The sequence below is a fragment of the Triturus cristatus genome, chromosome 7 (assembly GCF_964204655.1).
Source record: "Triturus cristatus chromosome 7, aTriCri1.1, whole genome shotgun sequence".
Lineage (NCBI taxonomy): Eukaryota > Metazoa > Chordata > Amphibia > Caudata > Salamandridae > Triturus > Triturus cristatus.
The window spans coordinates 1625868936-1625890563 of NC_140590.1; the positions used below are offsets into that span (position 1 = coordinate 1625868936).

Below are 21628 nucleotides of genomic sequence, written 5' to 3' on the forward strand. Positions count from 1 at the left end.
CACCAAAAGCTACGCCTCTCACCATGCCTCCTAACCCAGAACCATGGAGAGGTCAGGCACCCGGACCCAGCTCAGCTCAACCTTGCGATCTGGCTCCTGAGGTCCTAGAATTTGGATACCTTAACCTTCCCCCTGATTGCATGAACATTATCAGGGAAGCTAGACGCCCTACTACTAGGGCGTACTATGCAGCAAAGTGGAAAAGATTTGTTATTTACTGCCACAATAACACGATCAATCCCTTAAATGTATCCATACAACACATTATATATTATTTACTCCATTTACAAAGGTGTAACCTAGCATATACCTCCAATCGGTTACACCTTGCTGCAATTGCTGCCTATTTACAAAACAGACAGCACCTCTCACTTTTCAAAGTACCTGCCATCAAAGCCTTTATGGAAGGCCTCAAAAGAGTAATTCCACTCAGAGTGCCACCCTCACCTGTTTGGAACTTGAATATAGTCCTCACACGGTTAATGGGACCCCCTTTCGAACCATTACATAAGTGCGAGCTGCAATTCCTCACATGGAAGACAGCTTTTCTAGTGGCCATCACTTCCCTCAGAAGGGTTAGTGAAATACAAGCACTCACTATACAGGAACCTTTTCTTCAGATGCATCACAACAAGGTTGTACTCCGCACCAATCCCAAATTTCTACCCAAAGTCATTTCTCCATTCCATCTAAACCAGTCGGTAGAATTACCAGTCTTTTTCTCGCAACCCCAAACAGTTGCAGAAAGAGCCTTACACACACTGGATGTCAAAAGGGCTTTACTTTACTACATCCAGAGAACACAACCTTTCAGAAAAACCAAACAGCTATTTGTTTCCTTCTCCCCACCACACAAAGGCAACCCTATTTCCAAATCAGGGATAGCTAGGTGGATTGTAAAATGCATACAGATTTGCTACCACAAAGCAAAACGAACGCTATCGGTTCCCCCTAAAGCCCACTCTACAAGGAAGATAGGGGCTTCTATGGCTTTCCTAGGGAACATACCACTAGATGACATCTGCAAAGCAGCGACATGGTCAACACCACACACCTTCACAAAACATTATTGTGTCGATGTGCAAACCAAGCAACAAGCTAGTGTGGGCCAAGCTGTACTAAAAACACTGTTTCAGACAACTGCAACGGATGCCGGTGGTCGCCGCTAGGGTTGGGTACTGCTATATAATCTATGCACAGTGTATAATCTGCAGCTCATATGCCTCGAACGGAATATGCTACTTACCAGTATGCATCTGTTCTTGGCATGTAGAGCTGCAGATCTATACACGCCCACCCGCCTCCCTGGCTACCTGTATCCGTTCCAGTCTTATCTTATTTAGATACAATACACATGGGTTTCTTTACTGTTACTACTACGCTCCATCTTTCCCTGCTGGCGAAAAACAATCTGAGGATGGAGCCGAAGCCCATGCGCAATACTAACCAGAGGAGGAGTCACCGACCTCGTGACTCCCAAAGACTTTCCAAGAGGAAAAACAAACTGCAAACATCCGGGCCCAACACCAGATGGCGATCTATGCACAGTGTATAGATCTGCAGCTCTACATGCCAAGAACAGATGAATACTGGTAAGTAGCATATTCCTTATTGCTGGTACAATTCAAAGACAGTAGTTCTGCTGCACATTCTCTGAGGCTGTTGACACCATTTATACTTTTTCCACAATCCAGAAAATTCAGAGTATTCCATTGGACTGGTTTGTAGACAAAACAGCCCACCCAACCTGACTACACCAGCTGACCCACTCCTTCTGGGGCCGCAGCACCGGTAGACACTGCTCAAACAAGCAGAGGCTGCATTCCTCAAATTCTCACTTCCCTCTGTGCCTGCGAAACTTGCCACCTGACAAGTTTGCTCTCTCAGTTCATGCCTGGCTGGTTAGAGGCAGAATATAGCATACCCTCCCCAGCTGGAGATCTCAAATTCTTCATACTTCCTTCCTTTCCTTTTCAAATTTGTCATACTTCCTACACCGAGTGACTCTCGGAGAAGCACTTCACTATCCTAATGCAGGAATTCAATTTTCTTTTGTTCAGTGATGCCCTAGAGAGGGTAACAACCTCAGATAAAAGGGAAGAATGTTATACGTCTTACTTCCTTGTTTAGAGGCCTCATGCCTAATTTGTATCTCCACCCTCTGAAAGCTTTTCTGAAAAAGGACAGGTTCAATGTGATCACCATGGGTCAGATCCTGTCATCTCTGAATGCAGATGATTCAATGGCGTCCTTGGACTTGCAGAAAGCATATTTCCATATACCCATCCTGCAGTCCCACAGACAGTACCTGCGGTTCAAGGTAGGCCAGGAGCACTTTAAATTTATTGCGCTCCCATTCGTCTTTACCTCAGTCCCTCAGGTATTCTAGAATGTTTTAAAGGTAGTCGCTGCCCATGTTTGGAAGTCGGGAGCGCACGTGTTCCTGTATCTTGATTACCACTTGCCGAAGGCGGGCCTGCTGCAGTCAGTCGTAAACTACCACCGGATGATGACTAAACTCTTGAAAATGTTGGCGTTTACCATCGATGAGCCAAAGTTCGACATGAGCCACAAGCTCATTCATTGGGACAGTTCTGTACATGGTGGTGTTCAAAGCCTTTCCCCTGCCACAGCAAGTCGGGGATTTTCAGGATATGAGCCCAATGTTTCAGAATCTGTCCTGAGCTTCAGTGAGGCTGTCTCTGCGACTTCTTACACTCCTAGCCTTGTGTGTTCTCCTTTTTTGATGGATACTTCAAAGTGCATATTCCTCATCTTTAGTTTATTCCCAGGAACCAGACTGTATCTGGAAGCTTTCACACCAGTGCTCTTGTGCTGACTTTGTTCTGCCAAGGAAGTGACGGAGCAGAGCCAAATATAAGTGACACCCCTGTGTGCTGACATCCATTCCCTTCTTTCCATGCCTTTGAACACGGATCTGGATCTCCGCTCCCTTTTTAAGTCAGATTGACGACTTCTGTCTTCAAAAATCCATGGATCAGGGTCTGCTAGGAGGATATTAAGGTTGCTGTACTCCCATTCAGCCTTACCAGCGCCCCTTGGGTGTTCACATAAACAGTGGTTGGCACTGCTCATTGTCAAGGTTTGGAAATACCAGTTTTCCCCTACCTTGATAACTGGCTGTTAAAGGCAGTTTTGCACAGTCAGTCATAGATCATCTCCAGACCACAGTGAACCTCCTGATATTTTTGGGGTTCTCGATCAGTTAATTGAAGTCACACCTTACTCCTTTGTACAGTCTTCCTCTATCGGTGCTGATCTGGACACAGTGCAGTTGAGGGCCTTTCCTCCATCACAATTCCAAAACATTCGGGCTATGACCTTGATGTTTTAGCCTTAGTCCTGGATTTTGGTAATAGCATCTCTGAGGAATCTTGTCCTGCTGCCCTACTCTATCTTGCTTTTCCACTTCGCCAGGTTGCATATGTATTCTCTGAAGTGGGCTATGAAGTCTTACTCGAGCCATCACTGAGGAAACCTGTTGGTTGTCATCCAGATTTCAGTTTAGACTGCACAAGGTTCGCAGGGGTGGCTGATCTACTGCAACCTGGCCAGCAGCAGACCTCGCTCCCTTCCTCACCCAGAGTTGGTGGTAGTGTAGGATGCATCCCTGATGCATCCCTGCTGGGCTGGGGAGGTCATCTGAGAGAGGTGGTGATTAGAGACCTCTAGTCATCAGCAGAAACCTGGCTCCACATACATTTGTTCGGAGCTGCGGGCCATCCATCTGGCATTGAAAGCCTTCCTGCCGTCCATCAGTGGAAGGTTCGTGCTGGTTCTCATGGACAACTCCACTGCCATGCGGTATTGCAACAAGCAGGGCATAGTGGGTTCTTGAGTCCTGTGCAAGAGACTCTGTGCCTCTGAAGTGGGCTACAGCGTTAGGGCATCTTTCTGATTGTGAACTGCCTGGTGGGATCTTTAAACACAAGGGCAGACAGGCTGATTTGGCGAAGCCTGGTGGTTCACAAATGGCAGTTGCTTCCAACAGTGGGAGTAGCCCTGGCTGGATCTTTTCGCCACCAGCGAGAACGTGTAGTGTTGAAACTTCTGCATGTTGGCTTTCCCAAGAATGCTCTCTTTAGGAAACGCGTTCAGGCTAGAATGGAGCATGGGGCCTTGTACGCACCTGATCCTGCCTCTTCTGTCCCGAGTTCAGGAGTGATTCCGCGCAAGTCATCTAAGTGGCTCTGGTTTGGACCAGGAGAATGTGGTACCTGGAACCTTTGGGCAAATGCTGTCTTCCATGCGCTAATCACTTAACGTCATATGAGTGAGCTGCAGGCTTTTCCAAAAGTCATAATGCCTTTTCACATTGGGCAATCCATTATCCTTCCAGTGTTCTTTGTCCTGACTCAACCCTTGGAAAAGAAGGAAAAACTTCATCAGTTAAACCCCCAAAAAAGCTTTAAGTTTATGCATTGATTGCACTATACACAATCAAGTGGACAGTCACCTTTTTTTTGGTCTTTTCTTAGCCAAAGAAAGAGAAAGAGAGGTGCAGAAAATTACTTTGCCAAAGTGGATAGTCCTCTCCATTAAGATCTGCTACGGATTGTCTAAAAATCAGCCTCCGTATGGACTGAGGGCCCATTCGTCCAGGGCCAAGACTGCAACACTTTGTTGGCATGCAGATTGTCTGTCATTGACATCTGTCAAGTCTACATGTGTGAGTCAGTGCACACGTTCACGAAGCACTACTTCCTTGACTGCCATGTTCAATCAGAAGGGCATTTCCCCCATTCAGTCCTGCAGGACATTCTGATCTGAGCCCACACCAAAGACCCTCCAGCTTGGGGCGGTACTGCTTTGATATGTATTTTAAAGGTAATACATCTGTAGTTAGAAATATCCATTAGAAGAAAAAAGTCGCTTACCTTCTGCTATGCTCTTTCTGATGGTAAATTCTGTATAACCACACATTCCTCTCTGCCTTCCAGCCTCTGTGTGCTGTAGAGTGGTCTCTTCTTACGATCTAAAAAGGTCCCAAAATAGAGATCTGTACATTGGTGCCTCCAATTGTTTTGTGCCCAGCATCCAAGGGCGCTGAAGGTGTCAAAGAAACTGATGTCTGCGCCAAGGGTTGTGTATTGATGTGTAGCTCCACTCTGTCTCTTCCAGGGCAAAACATAGTCCCCACAGAGCCACATAATGTTCCCTAGCGGCACAATTAGTCACTGATGTGAAAGCTTCCAGGTCCAGTCTGGTGCCTGGGGATATTCTAAAGGTGAGGAATCTGTGATTAGATGAGATTGACCACAAAAAAGAGTGTTACCAAATGTAAGTAACTTGTTCATCCAGAATGTCAGGTGACTCAATGAGACCAGCATTAGAACTGCCACTCTGCCTCTGTTCAGATCCCAAAGACCTTTTAGGATCTGCAGTAGTAATTTTCATTGTGGTGACAGACACATCACTTCTGGGTTGGGGTTGGTAGACCATCTGGGAGAGTTGGAATTTAGAAGCCTTTGTCTCTGGCTACAGGACAGCTACATATCAACCTTCTGGAGTTTTAGGCACTCTGTATGGCCCTAAAGGGGAGGTGGGTGCAAGTCCTCACAGACCGCCATGTTATGCTGCAAAGGATAGAGCGGAGTGGGGTCCTAGATCTTGTGCCAGGAGGCGGTATATCTCTGGAGGTGTCTGGACCAGCAGAACATCTTCCTGGTCATCAACTACTTGGCAGGACCCTTGAATGCAAGAGCTGACTAACTGAGCAGGCATTATCTGGCACACCACGAGAAAAAGTGGCCATTGCAAAGTGGCATATGTGGTCTTCAATCTTTGGGGTACGCCTTGTTGAGATCTATTCGCCACTATCAAATGCACACTGTCAACAATTCTACACTCTGGAGTTCCTTCAAGGTGCTGATTAGGAAATACGTTCCACCCAGAATGGAAGGATGGACTACTGTCTTTTCCACTGCTACCTCTCCTGCCTTGGGTTATTAGGAAGATCAAGACAGTCCGAGACCAGGTCATTCTCATCACCGAGGACTGGGTCAAGAGATTGTGGTACCCAAAGCCTGAATATTTGAAAGACCTAGTGATATAGCAGCAGGGCAGGCGCCTGCATCTGAGTCTCCACAACGTACACCTGGAGATAGAGCAGCTACAGCTGATGCGTTTGACATGCCGAGTGAGGTTGTCATGCTTGTCCTTGTGGCCTAATGTCTTTCCTCAAAGTCAATCTACTCGTGGAAAATGATGTTGCTTGGTGTGTACTTAAAACACTGACCACTTGCAGGTTAAACCGTTTGATGCTCTTTAGTTTTTTCTTTTGTTAGCCCCGCAAGGCCTTGCGGTACGTCACAGTGAAAGGCTATTTGACTGCCCTTTTTCACCTTTCTATGTTTACCTGTCTAGCCTTTGACTCCCTTGTTGCCCTCAAACCTTTTGCTATGCCTCAATGGGACCTGAACATGGTCTTAACATCTCTCATGTGCACACCATGGGAACCCATGCTTAGATGGTCCTTAAGGCTCTAAACACTAAAAACTATCTTCCGCATTATCATTATGTTAGTGTGCCTCATGAGGGAATTACAGGTGCTTTCTAACCTACTTTCTATGCCACCTTTCTTTCCGGACAAACTGGTATTGTGGATCAGGTCAGCCTTCTTACTGAAGAACATAACTCCCTTCCATGTTGGCCAATATATTACTCTGCTAGTGTTTATTGCTCAGTCTCTACTCTCAAAGGAGAGGCAACCTCGTCTTGACCCTCGGAGGACTGTGAGCTTCTACATCAACAGCACTACAACTGTTTTGCAGGTAATCAGCTCTTTGTTGATTTCTGTTTGGCAAACAAAGGAATGGCTGTGCATAAGAGGACCCTGTCAAGGTGGGTAGTTCTCTGTATTAAAATCTGCTCTGCAGTGGCCAAAGAAGCATCCCCCTGATGACTTGCAAGCTCATTCCATCCAGGCCATGATGACTTTGGTGCAAGGGATTCCTATTCTAGATATCTGCCAGGCTGCCATATGGGCATTGGTACATATGTTAATGAAACACTGCTGCCTTGATAACCAGGTTCAGCAGAAGAGTAACTACACCTGCTTGATTCTGCAGGACTTTTCAGTTTGAGTCCACTCCCCAGACCCTTCACCTTTGTGAGTTACTACCATGGTCTCTATTCTAAAGACGAGGAGTCTACAGTTAGTATCCATTTGAAGAGTAATTTACTTACCTATGGTAACGCTCTATCTGAAAGAGACACGTTAGTGATAGATTCCTTACCTTAGAATATCCCCAGGCGTCAGACTGGATCCGGAAAGTTTTCGTCAGCAGTACCCCAGCGCGTTGGTAGGCATCGTCGTACGGCTCCGCGTACGTCGCTGGCGTCGTAGCCGCCGAGATTACTTAGACGCACCCACGTGCGCTGACATCAGTTCTTTCTTTTTCCGCGCAGCAGCGCAGATCCGAGAGAGAGCGATACCCCTAGGTTAAAGTTTTAACTTGGTTTCTAACAACTTGTTTTGTCATGTACTGGTGCAATAGGGATGCCTGGGTTTAAGTCCTGTAGGGCCTGCCGTCAGAGCATGTCGGTAGCGGACCCGCACGACGTGTGTCTCTTCTGCTTGGGGCACGCCCATGACCCCGAGGCATGCCCCGATTGTCGGGCCATGGTGCTGAAAGCTTTGCGGAAGCGTTCCCGAAAGTTGTTGGAGGTCCGGCAATCTGTTCCGCGACGATCGAGGTCCCACTCCCGTGGGAGGTCGAGGGACCGGTCGCGGAGCCATCAGCATCGCTCGCCGGAATCGGGGACAGGTAAGTCTAGGCGCCATAAAAAGTCAAAGAGGCGACGTCGCTCTTCCTCTAACCCTCACCGGACGCGGTGGAGCGGGCGGGTGGCCACTCCCCCGCGGCTCCGTTGGAGCCTCCGTTGTTGCCTGCATCCTACCCACCCTTTCTGGGACCGCACGTGACTTCAGACGAGGTGTAGGCCTTCGTGTCGGCCTTGAGTCATTTGTTTGCCCCATCGGGTCCCTCCGGAGCGCCGAACCGGGACTGGTATCTTACCCTCCCATTCCATTTCTTGGTGGGGAGTTTGTCCCCTTTCCCCGGGCACCTCGTCCTTACCGGCCTCCTGAACAACCGGTGGATGAAGGGGAGTACTGAAAGGGGTCTGAGGACCCTCTTGCAGCTCAATGCGAGGATGAGCCTGAATGGGAAGGCGACATGGAGGGTCCAGTAGATCTGGATTTCTCTCCACACCCTGGTACACTGTCCCCTTTTTCCGTGGCTACGGAGGAGGTTGGGACTTTTTCAGTGGTGTTGCGTTGGGCGGCTGAGGCTCTTAATCTCGAGCTCCCTTCTGTACCTATCAGGACCAATCTCCTGGCCAAGGTGCTGCAGCCACAGTCGTCCTCCACGGAGCTGTTGCTGCCCTTCAATGAGGCGCTTACTGACATCCTGTTGAGCACCTGGAACAAACCTAACACAGGGGTTCCTGTAGACAAGGGTGTGGCATGCCACCACCGCCTGGCGCCGGGCGATCCCAGCTTTCTCAGACAACACCCGACGCCTGAGAGTCTGGTTGTCCAGGCTTCCGCCTCGCCGAGCGCATTCCCTTCTGCTCCCCCGGACAAGGAATCTAGGAGACTGGAGCAGTTTGGGAAAAAGATTTTCACTTCTGCCAGTTCCGGGTTGCGAGCGGTGAATGCTGTGTTCCTGTTGGGCCGCTATTCCCATTCTGTGTGGGACACCGTGGCACAGGTGCTGCCTCAGTGCCCTGTGGAAGCACAGGCAGTTCTCTCCCAGGCCATTACCGAAGGGAGAGATGCTGCTAAATTTACTATCCAATGTGGGCTTAACACAGCCAATTCTCTCGGCAGGGCACTTTGCACGACGGTGGTGCTCCCCGTTATGCTTGGCTCAGAACTACTGGCTTCTCTGGGGATGTCCAGATCACCTTGTTGGACATGCCCTTTGATGGCACACATCTCTTTGGTGACAAGGCGGATAGCACCCTGGAACGCTTTAAGGACTCTCGGGCAACGTGCCAGTTCTTGGGTCTCGCCACAACGCGTACTCCCTCGGGATCCGCTTTTCGCTCCTTTCGAGGTCAAGGTCGAGACGCCCAAGCGCGTTCCTTTCAGACCCGCAAGTCTGCGCAGCCACAGTCTCAGCGCAGCCGCAGACGTGGGACCCGCCGTGGTGGGTCCTGAGGACAGCGGGCCGGTCAATCCACCACCTCCCCTGCCGCTTCAAAACCTTCCTAGTCCGGAGTTTCAGGCCCACCAGAGGCCAGTGGGTGGCAGGATTTGCCATCACCTTCCCCACTGGCGCCCCATCACCTCCGACCGGTGGGTTCTGCAAATAGTCCGAAGGGACTACTCTCTACCCTTTGAGTCTACCCCTCCAGCCATGCCACCTCAGTACCACCGCATGTCGGTGAATCACTTGTCACTTCTCCAGCAGGAAGTTGCTGCCCTCTTGGCCAAGGGGGCCATGGAGCGCGTTCCGATGCCAGAAGTAGGTCGTGGTTGTTATTCCGACTACTTTGTAGTTCCGAAGAAGGACAAGGGCCTGCGTCCTATCTTAGACCTCCGGAACGTCAATCGCTTCCTCCGGAAGGAGAAGTTCAAGATGCTCACGCTTGCTCAGGTCTTGTCTGCCCTAGACCCGCAAGACTGGCTGGTAGCGTTGGACTTGCAGGATGCTTATTTTCATATACCCATCCTGCCGGCCCACCGTCATTACCTACGGTTCACGGTAGGCCATGAGCATTTTCAGTTCACCGTGCTCCCTTTCGGCCTTACCAGCGCCCCTCGGGTGATGGTGGTGGTCGCAGCTCATCTGCGCAGATCAGGGGCTTCAGTCTTCTCCTATCTCGACGACTGGCTGTTGAAGGCGGGCTCGCCCCAGGCAGTCGTCTCCCACCTCCAGACTACGGCCGACCTCCTGCATTTGCTGGGGTTTTCCATCAACGTGCCGAAGTCGCACCTGATTCCCTCTCAGAAACTCCTCTTCATCGGAGCGGTTCTGGATACGGCGCAGTTTCGGGTTTATCCTCCCGAAGAGTGAGTCCAGGACATTCGGGCTATGATTCTGATCTTTTGGCCCTGGTCCTGGGTTTCGGTCAGGAAGACCCTGAGGCTGCTGGGCCTAATGGCCTCCTGCATCCTGCTGATCTATCATGCCAGATGGCATATGCGGGCTCTGCAGTGGGACCTGAAGTTCCAGTGGACGCAGCATCGGAGGAACCTGTCCGACTACGTCCAGATCTCGGAGGGCACTGCACAGGACTCGCAGTGGTGGCTCACAAACCAGCGTTGTGTCAGTGGCAGATCCCTCTCCCTCCCCACCCGGATCACACAGTACTGACGGACGCGTCCCTCCTGGGATGGGGCGGCCACATGGGAGAGGCGGAGATCAGAGGCCTCTGGTCTCCGGCAGAGTCCAAGCTCCATATCAATCTTTTGGAGCTCAGGGCGATCCTACTTGCACTGAAAGCATTCCTTCCCTCTGTCAAGGGGAGAGTGGTGCAGGTGTTCACAGACAACACCACCGCCATGTGGTACTGCAACAAGCAGGGCGCGGTGGGGTCGTGGACCCTATGGCAGGAGGCTCTACGTCTCTGGACGTGGCTGGACGTCCAGGCATTTTCTTGGTGGTTCAACACCTGGCAGGTACACTGAACACCAGGGCGGACGAACTCAGCCGCAGGTGCATATTGGATCACGAATGGTGTCTTCACTCAAAGGTGGTACAAGGTCTCTTTCAGCAGTGGGGAGAACCTTGATTAGATCCATTCGGCACCGAAGAGAACGTGCAATGTCAGCAGTTCTGCGCGTTGGATTTTCTAAAGCGGCACTCGCTCGGAGACGCTTTTCCCAGAGTGCTGAAGAAGATCAGACGCGACCGGGCCCAAGTCATTCTTGTGGTCCCGGACTCGGCTCGAAGAGTTTGGTATCCCGAGCTACTCAGTATGAGCGTAGATCCCCGATGTGACTTCCTCTTTGGGAGGATTTCCTGTCGCAGCAACAGGTTACGGTCCTCCACCCGAACCTGTCCAGCCTCCACCTCCTTGCGTGGAGATTGAGCAGCGGCAGCAGCTGATTCCATTTAACTTGCCTCCTGAAGGCTGTAATGTAATTCTGGCAGCCAGGCGTCCCTCCACTAAAATGGTATACGCTTGTCGATGGAATAAATTTGTGGCATGGTGCACAGTGAAAGCTGTCGATCCTCTTGCTGCCCCTCTTTCTGAAGTCCTATTATTCCTTCTCTCTTTGGCCCAGCAGGGCTCTGCTCTGGGCACTATCAAGGGCTACCTTTCTGCTCTTTCAGCCTTTCTTAGGCTGCCTGATCAGCCCTCTCTTTTCAAGTCCCCGGTTGTCAATAGATTTCTCAAAGGCATTACTCATCTTTTCCTTCCTATTCCTTTTGTGATGCCTCAATGGGACTTGAACCTGGTTCTCACATACTTGATGTGCGCTCCCTTTGAGCCTCTTCATAACTGTCCTTTTCGGTTATTGACTTTGAAAACTGTCTTTCTGGTGGCCATCACCTCTGCTAGGCGGGTGAGTGAGTTCCAGGCTCTTTCCTGTAAACCTCCTTTCCTGGCGATTCATCCGGACAAGGTTGTGCTTCGACCGCGTCCCTCCTTTCTACCAAAAGTGGTCTCTGCCTTTCATCTCGGCAATCTGTCACTCTGCCCACTTTCTTTCCACATCCGCACCCTTCAAGAGAAGAGAAGAGGAGAGGCTCCACCGTCTGGACCCAAAACGTGCGCTTTCGTTCTATCTCAACCGCACACAACAGTTCCGGGTGGATGACCAGCTCTTCGTTGGCTACGTTGGCGCCAAGAAAGGCCGGGCTGTGCACAAGAGAACTATCTCCTGATGGGTTGTCTTGTGCAGTAAAGCCTGTTACTCTCTGGCTAAAAAGGAACCTCCGGTTGGGCTGCGCACCCATTCTACCAGGGCGACAGCAGCTACTACAGCTTCGGGACGCGGTGTCCCCCTGCAAGACATCTGTCAGGCGGCCATTTGGGCCTCATTGCATACTTTCACTAAGCACTATTGCCTTGACAGTCAGGTCCGGAGAGAGGGCTTCTTTGGCCGTTCAGTTCTCTGTGACTTTCTAGTGTAATCTCACTTCGCAGACCCACCACCGGGGTTGGTATTGCTTGGGTATGTATTCTAAGGTAAGGAATCTATCACTAACGTGACTCTTTCTGATGCACAAGTTACTTACTTGTGTAGCGATATATATGTAAGAGACATTAGTTAGTGATAGATTCCTTACCGCCCGCCCAGCCTCCCTGTTCTGCGAACTGTTCTCTAGGGTTCAGGTCATCCCTTTCAGGGCCCTAGTTCTATTGCACCAGTAGTCGGTCTCTGGCATGGCTCTGCACTCCAAAGTTGTGTACAGAACTGACGTCAGCGCGCATGGGCGCGTCTAAGTTGCTCCGACGACGTCATCTTGGCGGCTACGATGCCAGCGACGTACGCGGAGCCGTACGACGACACCTACCGACGCGCAGGGGTACTGCTGACGGATCCAGTCTGACGCCTGGGGATATTCTAAGCTAAGGAATCTATCACTACCTAATGTCTCTTACAGATATATCATTACACAAGTAAGTAACTTGTGCTTTTGGTGGATATTCTCTCTAACTGCACATTCCTCACTGGCCTTCAAGCTACCTGGTCTGTGAAGTGCCATCTTTACCATCTAAAAAGGTCCCAAATTAGGAATCTGCACATTGTCTTGGACATGTTTTTTCTATGCTCCGTGTCTAAGGCCACCAAAAGAGAAAGACGCAAGTAAATTAAATCTGTGCCAGGTGTGCTGTTTTATGTCGCTTCATTTCGTCACCGTATGGAGCCGCTATGGAGCCATTCGGCGCCACCTACAAGACAGTGAGAGCATGCTGGAATAATACTCTAGTTCTAGTTTGGCGCCTGTGCATATTCTAAAGTGGATGAATCTGCATTTAGGAAAAGTATCCATCAGAAAGACCATTCCGGAGAGCAAATAACTTGTTCACCTGGCTTGTACCTTCTGTTTTCTTGTCTCTGATCATTGAATACATTTATGCATTGTCTGTCTTACATTGAGCACAGCATCATATTGGTAGATAAACGTGTTTTTATGACAATCTCATTGTAGGCATTTCCTATGTCCACGCGGTCCTTGCAGTACGACAAAAGATTAGCTGATGAGCAGAGGGGAGGTCGAAAGAAGATAAAGATTGTTGACAACCGGGTAATGCAATCCAATCCAGTGTTCTCCATAGTAATAGAGTTGATGCATAGAGGGTAAAGGAACTGCATGTGAGAGGTAATCCCTGTCAGAGTTGTGTGGGCTCTTCATAGTTAGGAGACACTTGTGGGCAAGTGAGGGGGGGGGGGGGGGGGGGGGAGGGGCAGCATGATGTCAAAGTTTACCATACCTGATCATGTTTAGATGCTGCCCTGGGCCGGGCCATGCTTGAAAATTACTGGGTGAGCTTCAGACTTTGGGGCACTCCAAGATGTGGTAATACATCTACCTCCGTGGGATTAACCGTATTTTTTTTTAATCCAGATGAATGAACTGTCGGGGACACCTCATCAGAAGTCCACCCGAGCCAATCTGTTAATGGTGTCTGTAAAGCAGGCCTTAAGCCAGTCCAACTACGAGGTGTTCACGCAAACCATGCAGAGCTACAAGGCCTCTGATGACTTCACCGCTTTGCTCTCGGAGTTGAAGGCGCTCTTCACTGGGGACTCCAAAAAGCACAGTCTACTGCGAGGTAACGTGTCTCATGATATGAATGACTCTTCCCAGCAGCTGGCTATCCCTCAAAACTGACCTTCCTAGAGCATGTTAATATTTTGCTGATTTTAACCCAACCAAACCGCCTTTGGAGAGTCATGAGACCTGTTACTGAATCTCTAATTTCCCAGTCAGTCTCTCTGTTTTGGTGCACGCCCTTGTAATTTTGTTATTGGGTTGTGCACTTCTATGCTCGGTTTTTTTGTGCTTGCCTCTGTATGCTGATTGATTGAGAGTGGTCCTTCTTTAGTAAGATCTCCATTCAAAGATATTCAAATGGGTTTTCTTTAATATTAGAGTTCTATCAGTTCATCCGCCCACACCATAAGAAGCAGTTTGACCAAGCCTGCCGGCAGTTAACAGGAGAAGGCTGTGGCTACAAACCAGAACACAGCCTGCAGCGTGAGGAACGCGAAAGACTAGCCAAGCAGGCAGGTATGGAAACATTGTGCAGGAATTCCGCTAAAGGAGGATGTCCTCCACTAGCACAGGTGTCTTTGCTGACTTGGTAAGGTGATGTGTGGATATGGGGTGTCTGTGCAGTTCCTGGCACTAATCTAGTCTCCATTTCACTCTCTTTCCCGATCTCTTCAATCGATAGTTGAGAAGCCCCGTGAGCAGAAGATGACTTTCTCAGAAGATTCTGCTCTGCAGCTGAACTCTGGAACACACCTGAACCAAGGAGGCAATCATCTCACCACTGAGCCAATCAGAACAGGTATGTAGCACAGGTCTCAGCTCAGCCATCGTTTTGCACTCCACTTCCTTTCTTCTTGCTCTGCTGGTCGATTTGAACAAGTGAACTCTGCTTGCAATGGCAAATGTTTGAAAAGGACTTCCACTTCTAAGCACTGTCTAAGTCTTCTAACTCGTCAAACATACAACAAATCCTTTTTTTAGACTGCTTTAAAACCTAGCTCCTTTATTTTGCTGTGGAAGCAGTGGTATGTTGATGCTAAACCTTTCGTGATTTGATGCAATTTGGAAACAGGCTTCTGGAAGCAGCAGGTGATGTTTTAGATCTTAATTTTAAAGCTGCTGCATTGAGGTATTTTCAGGGTAGAATATTGCATTTGTAACACTGCGGAAAATCCCATTGAGTGTGTGTGTATTTTTATGCTATTGAGTCTAGCTTTGGGGTTTCCAAGGTCAGCAGGTAGTCTCTCAGTGGCTACCAAATCCAAATGTCTTTTAGTCTGGAGGCTGGAGGGCTGGAGCGAAGCATACAGTTCGCTGCTAGTGTCACAGTACATGAGACTCTTTAACCAAGCCTTGGTTGTAGGCGAGCTCACTGTCTGTAATCGCAAGTGTCAGCGGAGTGAATTCCTATAGGGCCAGCGGGTACAATGGGATCCGGGCTCTTTGGGCACTATGGAGGCGTTGCAGCATAATGTGGACCATGTGAGTTGCATTAGTAAATCTAACATCTTCTGTTCTGGAAAAGACATGTCCGTCTGGAAAATGGTCTCCGAAAGTGTGTGTGGCATGTTGTGTCAGTGCACGCTGGACCACCTTCTCTTGAGTTAATGCGAAGCCAGAGATTGTTTGCCAATGATATTGTAGGGGAATAAAGAATCCCACCACCCAGAAGCCCATTACGTTTCCGCCAGGCCCAGCATGTGATGGATAGGGTTTGGACATCTTTCGATTCTAGTGGTAGCCCCGCGGGAGTATCGAACGTAATGGTGCCAGGGCGGCTTGGTCCATTTCAGGTTTGGAGTAAGGAAGGCACGCATCTGCGTGGTACCAGGGGTAGGCAAATTGACACTGTGCAGTTAAATAATACAAGTAGAAGGGAGGAACACCAAACCCACGGCACTCGTATCTAAGTACAGGAGTGTCCGACCCAATTCGGGAACATCTATCCGCCCAGCTAAGCTGCAATTATAAATTCCTCAGTTTGGTTAAGGAGTTGGTGAGTGGGATGGGTATGTTCAGAAAAAGATATAAAAAAGGAGGAAGAGCCTCCATTTTTATAATTGCAATGTGGCCTGCCATTGATATGGGAAGGCAGATCCATCTTCCCACCTGGGTGGTTAATTTGTCCCCGGGCAGATTGTTGTAGTTCAGCCATATTACCTGTTCATTGTCATGGGGACTGGGCCTTCACACCATGTCAAGCGGAATTCGCACCCCACAAGGTCAGTTGCGTCCATGAGAGGGAACATCTCCGACTTTCCCAATGAATGTGAAGGCCGAAGAATTCTCTGAATATGACAATCTCGCCAAGGATCAATGCCAGGTTGTCTGCATGGTGTCCTACAAGTAAGAAAATGTTATCTGCATATAGTGGAAGTAGTAGTAGGCTTGGTTTGGACTGTAAGCAGTGGAGCAAATGTTTCTACTGGAGTTGTCGCACCAGGGGGTCCATTGCTTTAATAACAAGCATTGGCATAGCCAATAGGTCTCGCCTTTGGGACCTTATAAGTGTTTAGCCATGCAACAGTTGCATAACTAAATACTTATAAGGTCCCAAAAGCGAGACCGATTGGCTATGTCAAGCGGCCGTGAAAGTGATCGCGATCACGATCAAACATCAAAGCGGCCGCGAAAGTGAAAGTAATCGCGGTAAAGCGCGGCGCCCGCGCACATGCACTGTGTTAGACCTGTCAGCCCTTTGGGTGGTCCCTCCTCATCATTATTTATTTTGTCCCACTTTTGCCTCAAACCCTGTTTGAATTTTTCCTTTTTGGGAACCACCAGACTTTTTAGTGTTGCTGCAGATTCAGGGAGCCATTTTAGCTACCCCTGAAACTTCTGTCTGAGGGCCTGAAGCACAAAATGGTGGCCACCTGTGACATCACCAGCATCCACTGGAACCTACCAGCACCTTCCAGAACATTCCAGAACTCTGTGACAGTTGGAGGCGGTTTAGAATGTTGGGAGGTTAAGACAGAGTGTTGGCAGTTGGAGCTGGCAGTTGGCACCTGACTGGTGAAGAGAGAGCAGCACAACAGTGAAGGAGGAAGGAGTGAAGCAGCAGGGGTGGAAACTTGTGCCTGGAGTGGGGTCCATAAACCCACCCTTGATACTTGTCCCTACTGATGGATCCCAGCCTGTAGCCCTGTGTGGGAAGAAGCCAGAAAAACTCATCCTAAGGACCTGGACAGCAGGAACAGGCCTTAGAAGCAGAAAGCAGCAAGATCCTGACCTGGAAACTGGTTTCCCTGGAGTCCGGCGTCGAGTAGCCTGAGACCTGGAGCCCGAGGTGGAGAAGCGGCGCTGACTGAAGTAGCAGACGTCGTACCCGGAGCCGCCTGAGGTCGTGAGAGGGCGCCGACGGAGGTCGTGAGGAATACCAGAGGTCGAGGAGGAAGTGAACCGAGGTCGAGTGAGCGGCGTCATCGGAGGAGTGAAGTCCGCCCTCCGGAGTCGTCGGGGACCGAGGTAGAGGAGCACCGGAGGTCGGGAGTGAGGATCGCACTCCGGAGTCGCCCGGAACCTGAGAGGAGGAGCACCGGAGGTCGGGGGTGAGGATCGCACCCCGGAGTCGCCGGAAGTCGACATCGAGGCCAGGCCGGCCGACGTCATCGGAGCCGAGAGCGCCATCGGACCGGAGCCGCCCGAAGTCGACATCGAGTAGAGACTGCCCGACGCCGTCGAATCGGAGGTCGAGATCGAACCGAGGCCGCCGACATCGGACCGGAACCGCCTACCGGCGTCGTCAAAGAACTGACATTGTGCCGAGGCCGCCGAGACCGAACCGGAACCGCGTCACGGCGTCGACACGACTCCAGCGGCGTCGGAACATCAGAAAAAGGGCAGTAAGTGGAGTAGAGGGCGCCTAAGGCCCTGTGGAGACCTGAGAGACTGCTCTAAGGGGCTAGGGAGGTGCTGGAACCAACCTGACTGTGCCAGGGGTGAATTGGGACTAACCTAGAGAGGTTGTGTGGAGAGAGAAAGCCAGGGCACTGGTATTCCCCCCTTTGATCTACCTCAGTTTAGGCCTCAGCCTTGTCCCAGCCAGGGAGTAGCCCCCCCTCAAGCCTTCCACAACCCTACAAGCTGTGCCTGGGCCAAATCAGCCCTTAGGAGTTGAAAAGTCATCTGATTACATGAGTGTTGCTGTATACTTTTAATTATTTATTGGGGGCACTGTATTTATTGAGTTTTTACCTATTTATTGCTTCACTATATTTATAGGTCCACAGGACTTGATGGTGTACAATATTTATTGGTACAGTATTTATTGCCTCAAAATATTTAATTGCCTGTATTACCTGCACTGATATTTATGTCCCTTGTATTTATGATCACCCCTATTTATTGAATCTTCAGATAATATTTATTTGACCTGCACTATTTAAAATGTGTATATTGTGATTGACTTATTTATTTTTCCAATCAGCAACTAAGAGAAAAAGATAAAGAAAGAATATTTTCATAATTTTTACGGTGTAGAGTCGTTTTTGGAACGGATGCACGCATGGTTATTGTATGGGTATATTGTATGCTTAGCACTGTGCCTGTTTCCTGACCACTCGAGCCAAGCTACCACAGTGTGTTCGAGGAGTCCACCACCACCCTGCGGAGTGGGAGTGGGCTGTTTCCAACATAAATTGGTGTTCAGTGGTGGGATAGAGCTGTGCCTACGTATACTCAACAATAACTGTGGGTAGTCCATAGGCCTACACCGGGAGTTTTCTCAAAGCGGCCTTCCTAATTGTGGGTTTTTGTTTTTTCCAAATTTACTCTGGTGGTGGGAGGAGGTATTATTAAAGGTACCCCCCTGCATAGTTACTGCACAAAAACCTGTCCTCTAACCTGAGTGGGCAAGATGGAGTTTGTACTAGAAAATCTAGAAACGTACACTGTGGCCCAACTCAGGGAGTTTTGCCAGCGGGAGGGGGTGTACTGTCCCCCAGGAGCAAAGAAGGGTGCACTCCAAACCAGCTTAAGGGCTTGGGGGGAGGCACGCCGAGAAAGCAAGGCTGAGGAGGAAGACAGGGATGGAGAGCCTGACCCCGAGGGGGCTGAGATGTACCAACCTGAGGTGGGGAACCTGTCAGCAGGGCCCAGAACCATTTCTAGGAAGGGCAGCAGTGCCTCTAGCGGTGGCTTGTCTGAAGTGGAGCTAACGGACCGGAGGGAGAAAAGACAGCTCACATGGGACTTAGCAAGGCTGGAAAAGGAGAAGGAGGAGCAGAGGATGGCCCATGAATTGCGACTGAAAGAAATAGATCTTCAGATCTTGAGAATCGGGGCACAACCTGTTCCTAATGGTGGCAGCCAGACCCAAGAGATCACCAGGGAATCTAAACCATACCTGCCAAAGGACATAGTGGCTAGCTATGGGGTGGGTGATGATATCGCCAAGTGGCTAGCAGCCTATGAGGTCTCGTTGAGGGCCCATGGGGTTCCAGAGAAGTACTGGGGAGGGGGATTGTATAAGTACATGCCTCCAGCTGGTAGGGATGCTTTATTGGCCCTCGAGGAGGATGAGCAGACCCACTACCCCACCATGAAACTGGCGCTCATCAGAAAGTTTGGACTAACACCTGAAAAGTACAGACAGAAGTTCAGGGGTAGTCACAAGCTGGGCACGCAGAATTGGGTGGACTTCCTGGACTATGCGAAGAAGGCAATGGAAGGTTGGATTCAGGGCAGTGAAGTGAGGAACTACGAGGAGTTGTTTGACCTAGTACTGAAGGAACACCTGCTCGAGAAATGTTTCCCTGAACTGCGGCAACACCTGGTGGATAGCAAGCTGACCAGTCCCCGGAAGCTTGCTGAGGAGGCGGACATTTGGGCTAGTACCCGGGTGTCCACAAGGGGGACTGGAGGGGATACTCAAAAGGCCGGACAGGGCGCCCCCCAGAAGAAAGAGGGAGGGGAAAAGAAAAAGGAGTTCTCCAAAGGCCCCCAAAATAACTTCCAAGGGAAGGGAACAGGATTCACCTCTAAGGCTAACCCACCCAGAAACCCTAATCCTGGCCAGAGTCAGCAGCCAAGGGTTGTCCATTGCTACGAGTGCGGTGGCGTTGGACACTATAAAGGAGATCCGAAGTGCCAGAAACGACCACCCCCTCCCACTGGAGGAAAGACCCCCGGAGTAGCTAGTGCAGTGCTCGGGGAGGAGATGCCCTTAACTAAGGGAAGGGAGTGGGCGGGTGTCACTTTAGTGTCCCTGGGAGAACGGGAGATGGTTCCTAAGATCCAGGTGCCCGCAAATACCGCAAAGTATGGGCAGTGGGTCACCATCAACGGCCAAAGAGGGGAGGCTCTGAGAGACACAGGAGCCAGTATGACTATGGTGCGTAGTCAACTGGTGTCTCCAGAGCAGGTAATTCCCGATGTACTCCACCCAGCCGCGATGGCTGACGGCAGAACAGGTCACTATCCCGTGGCCGAGGTTCCCTTTGAATGGGGGGGGGTTGCAGGTTCACTTCGAGTTGCCGTAAGCCCTGCCGTGCCAGTCGATTGTCTGCTGGGGAATGATATGGAGCACAACGCTTGGAAGGAGGTGGAATACCGGACTCACACCGAGATGCTGGGTACACCTGACTGGGCCTGTGTTAGCACAAGGTCCACGACTACCCGAAGAGGGAGTTCATTTCGGCTGGAGCCTGGAACAAAGGCCCAGCCAGCTGCCAGTCAAGGGAAGAACCGAGGACAGGAGGAGCCTGCCTCGGCGTCTCCACCCCGTAGGACGGATAGGCCACCGGAGGTGGTGGACCAGGAGTCTGCGGAGGGGGACGTTACCAACCTGGAGGACCTACCCATCCCGGCCGAGTGGCACGTGGAGGGAGGCCCGTCCAGGGCGGAATTCTGCCAGGGCCAGAGGGAGTGCCCTACCCTTGAGGGGCTGAGGCGACAGGCCGAAGCCCAGGCAGCAGGGAACGTTGAAGGAAACTACAGTGTTTACTGGGAGGATGGCCTCCTCTACAGTGAACCCAAGGCACCCCTACACGGATCGGCACGAGCCTTGGTAGTTCCTCAACGTTATCGAGCCTTCCTTCTGGAGTTGGCTCACGAGATACCATTGGCAGGACACCTGGGGCAAGACAAGACCTTCGCCCGTCTTGTCCCACACTTTTATTGGCCTCAGATGAAAGTGTCGTCCGATACCTACTGCCGGACATGTGTGTCTTGCCAAGCCAGTGGGAAAACAGGGGTGAAGCTGAAAGCTCCCCTGGAACCACTTCCTGTCGTTAGCACCCCCTTTGAAAGGGTGGGCATCGACATTGTGGGTCCGTTAGATCCGCCAACATCAGCTGGTCACAGGTTTATCCTGGTCCTGGTGGATCATGCCACACGGTACCCAGAGGCAATACCTCTGAGGACCATAACAGCACCTGTTGTGGCAAGGGCCCTGATGGGAATCTTTACCCGAGTGGGTTTTCCCAAGGAAGTTGTGTCCGACAGGGGGACCAACTTCATGTCAGCGTATATGCGGGCGATGTGGAAGGAGTGTGGAGTGACATACCGGTTCACAACTCCTTACCACCCCCAGACCAATGGTCTGGTGGAGAGGTTTAATAAAACCTTGAAGGGCATGATCAGAAGTCTGCCTGAAAGCCTGCGGAGGAAATGGGACGTCCTCCTACCCTGTTTACTCTTTTCCTACAGGGAAGTGCCACAGAAGGGAGTGGGCTTCAGCCCCTTCGAGCTTCTGTATGGGCATCCTGTACGTGGACCTCTCAACCTGGTGAGAGACGGATGGGAAAGAACTCCCAGAAAGCTTCCCCAGGATGTGGTGAGCTACATGCTGGCCTTCCGGAGCCAAATGGCTAAGTTGTGGAAGCAAGCTTCTGACAACTTGGAAGCCAGCCAAGCAGTGATGAAGGCGTGGTATGACCACAATGCTCACCCGGTGGAGTTGGAGCCTGGCCAGAAGGTGT

General features: G+C 50.5%; 1 protein-coding gene across 4 annotated transcripts in view; it reads left to right on the forward strand.

The window, feature by feature from the left end:
• RTEL1 (regulator of telomere elongation helicase 1) overlaps positions 1-21628 on the forward strand; it is a 358799-nt gene that overhangs the window by 201527 nt on the left and 135644 nt on the right. For all 4 annotated transcript variants that reach the window (XM_085619604.1, XM_085619601.1, XM_085619602.1 and 1 more), the window contains exons 28-31: positions 13140-13235; positions 13557-13764; positions 14085-14222; positions 14389-14505. In XM_085619604.1, coding sequence (XP_085475730.1) covers positions 13140-13235; positions 13557-13764; positions 14085-14222; positions 14389-14505 — 559 coding nt within the window. The remainder of the gene's footprint in view (positions 1-13139; positions 13236-13556; positions 13765-14084; positions 14223-14388; positions 14506-21628) is intronic.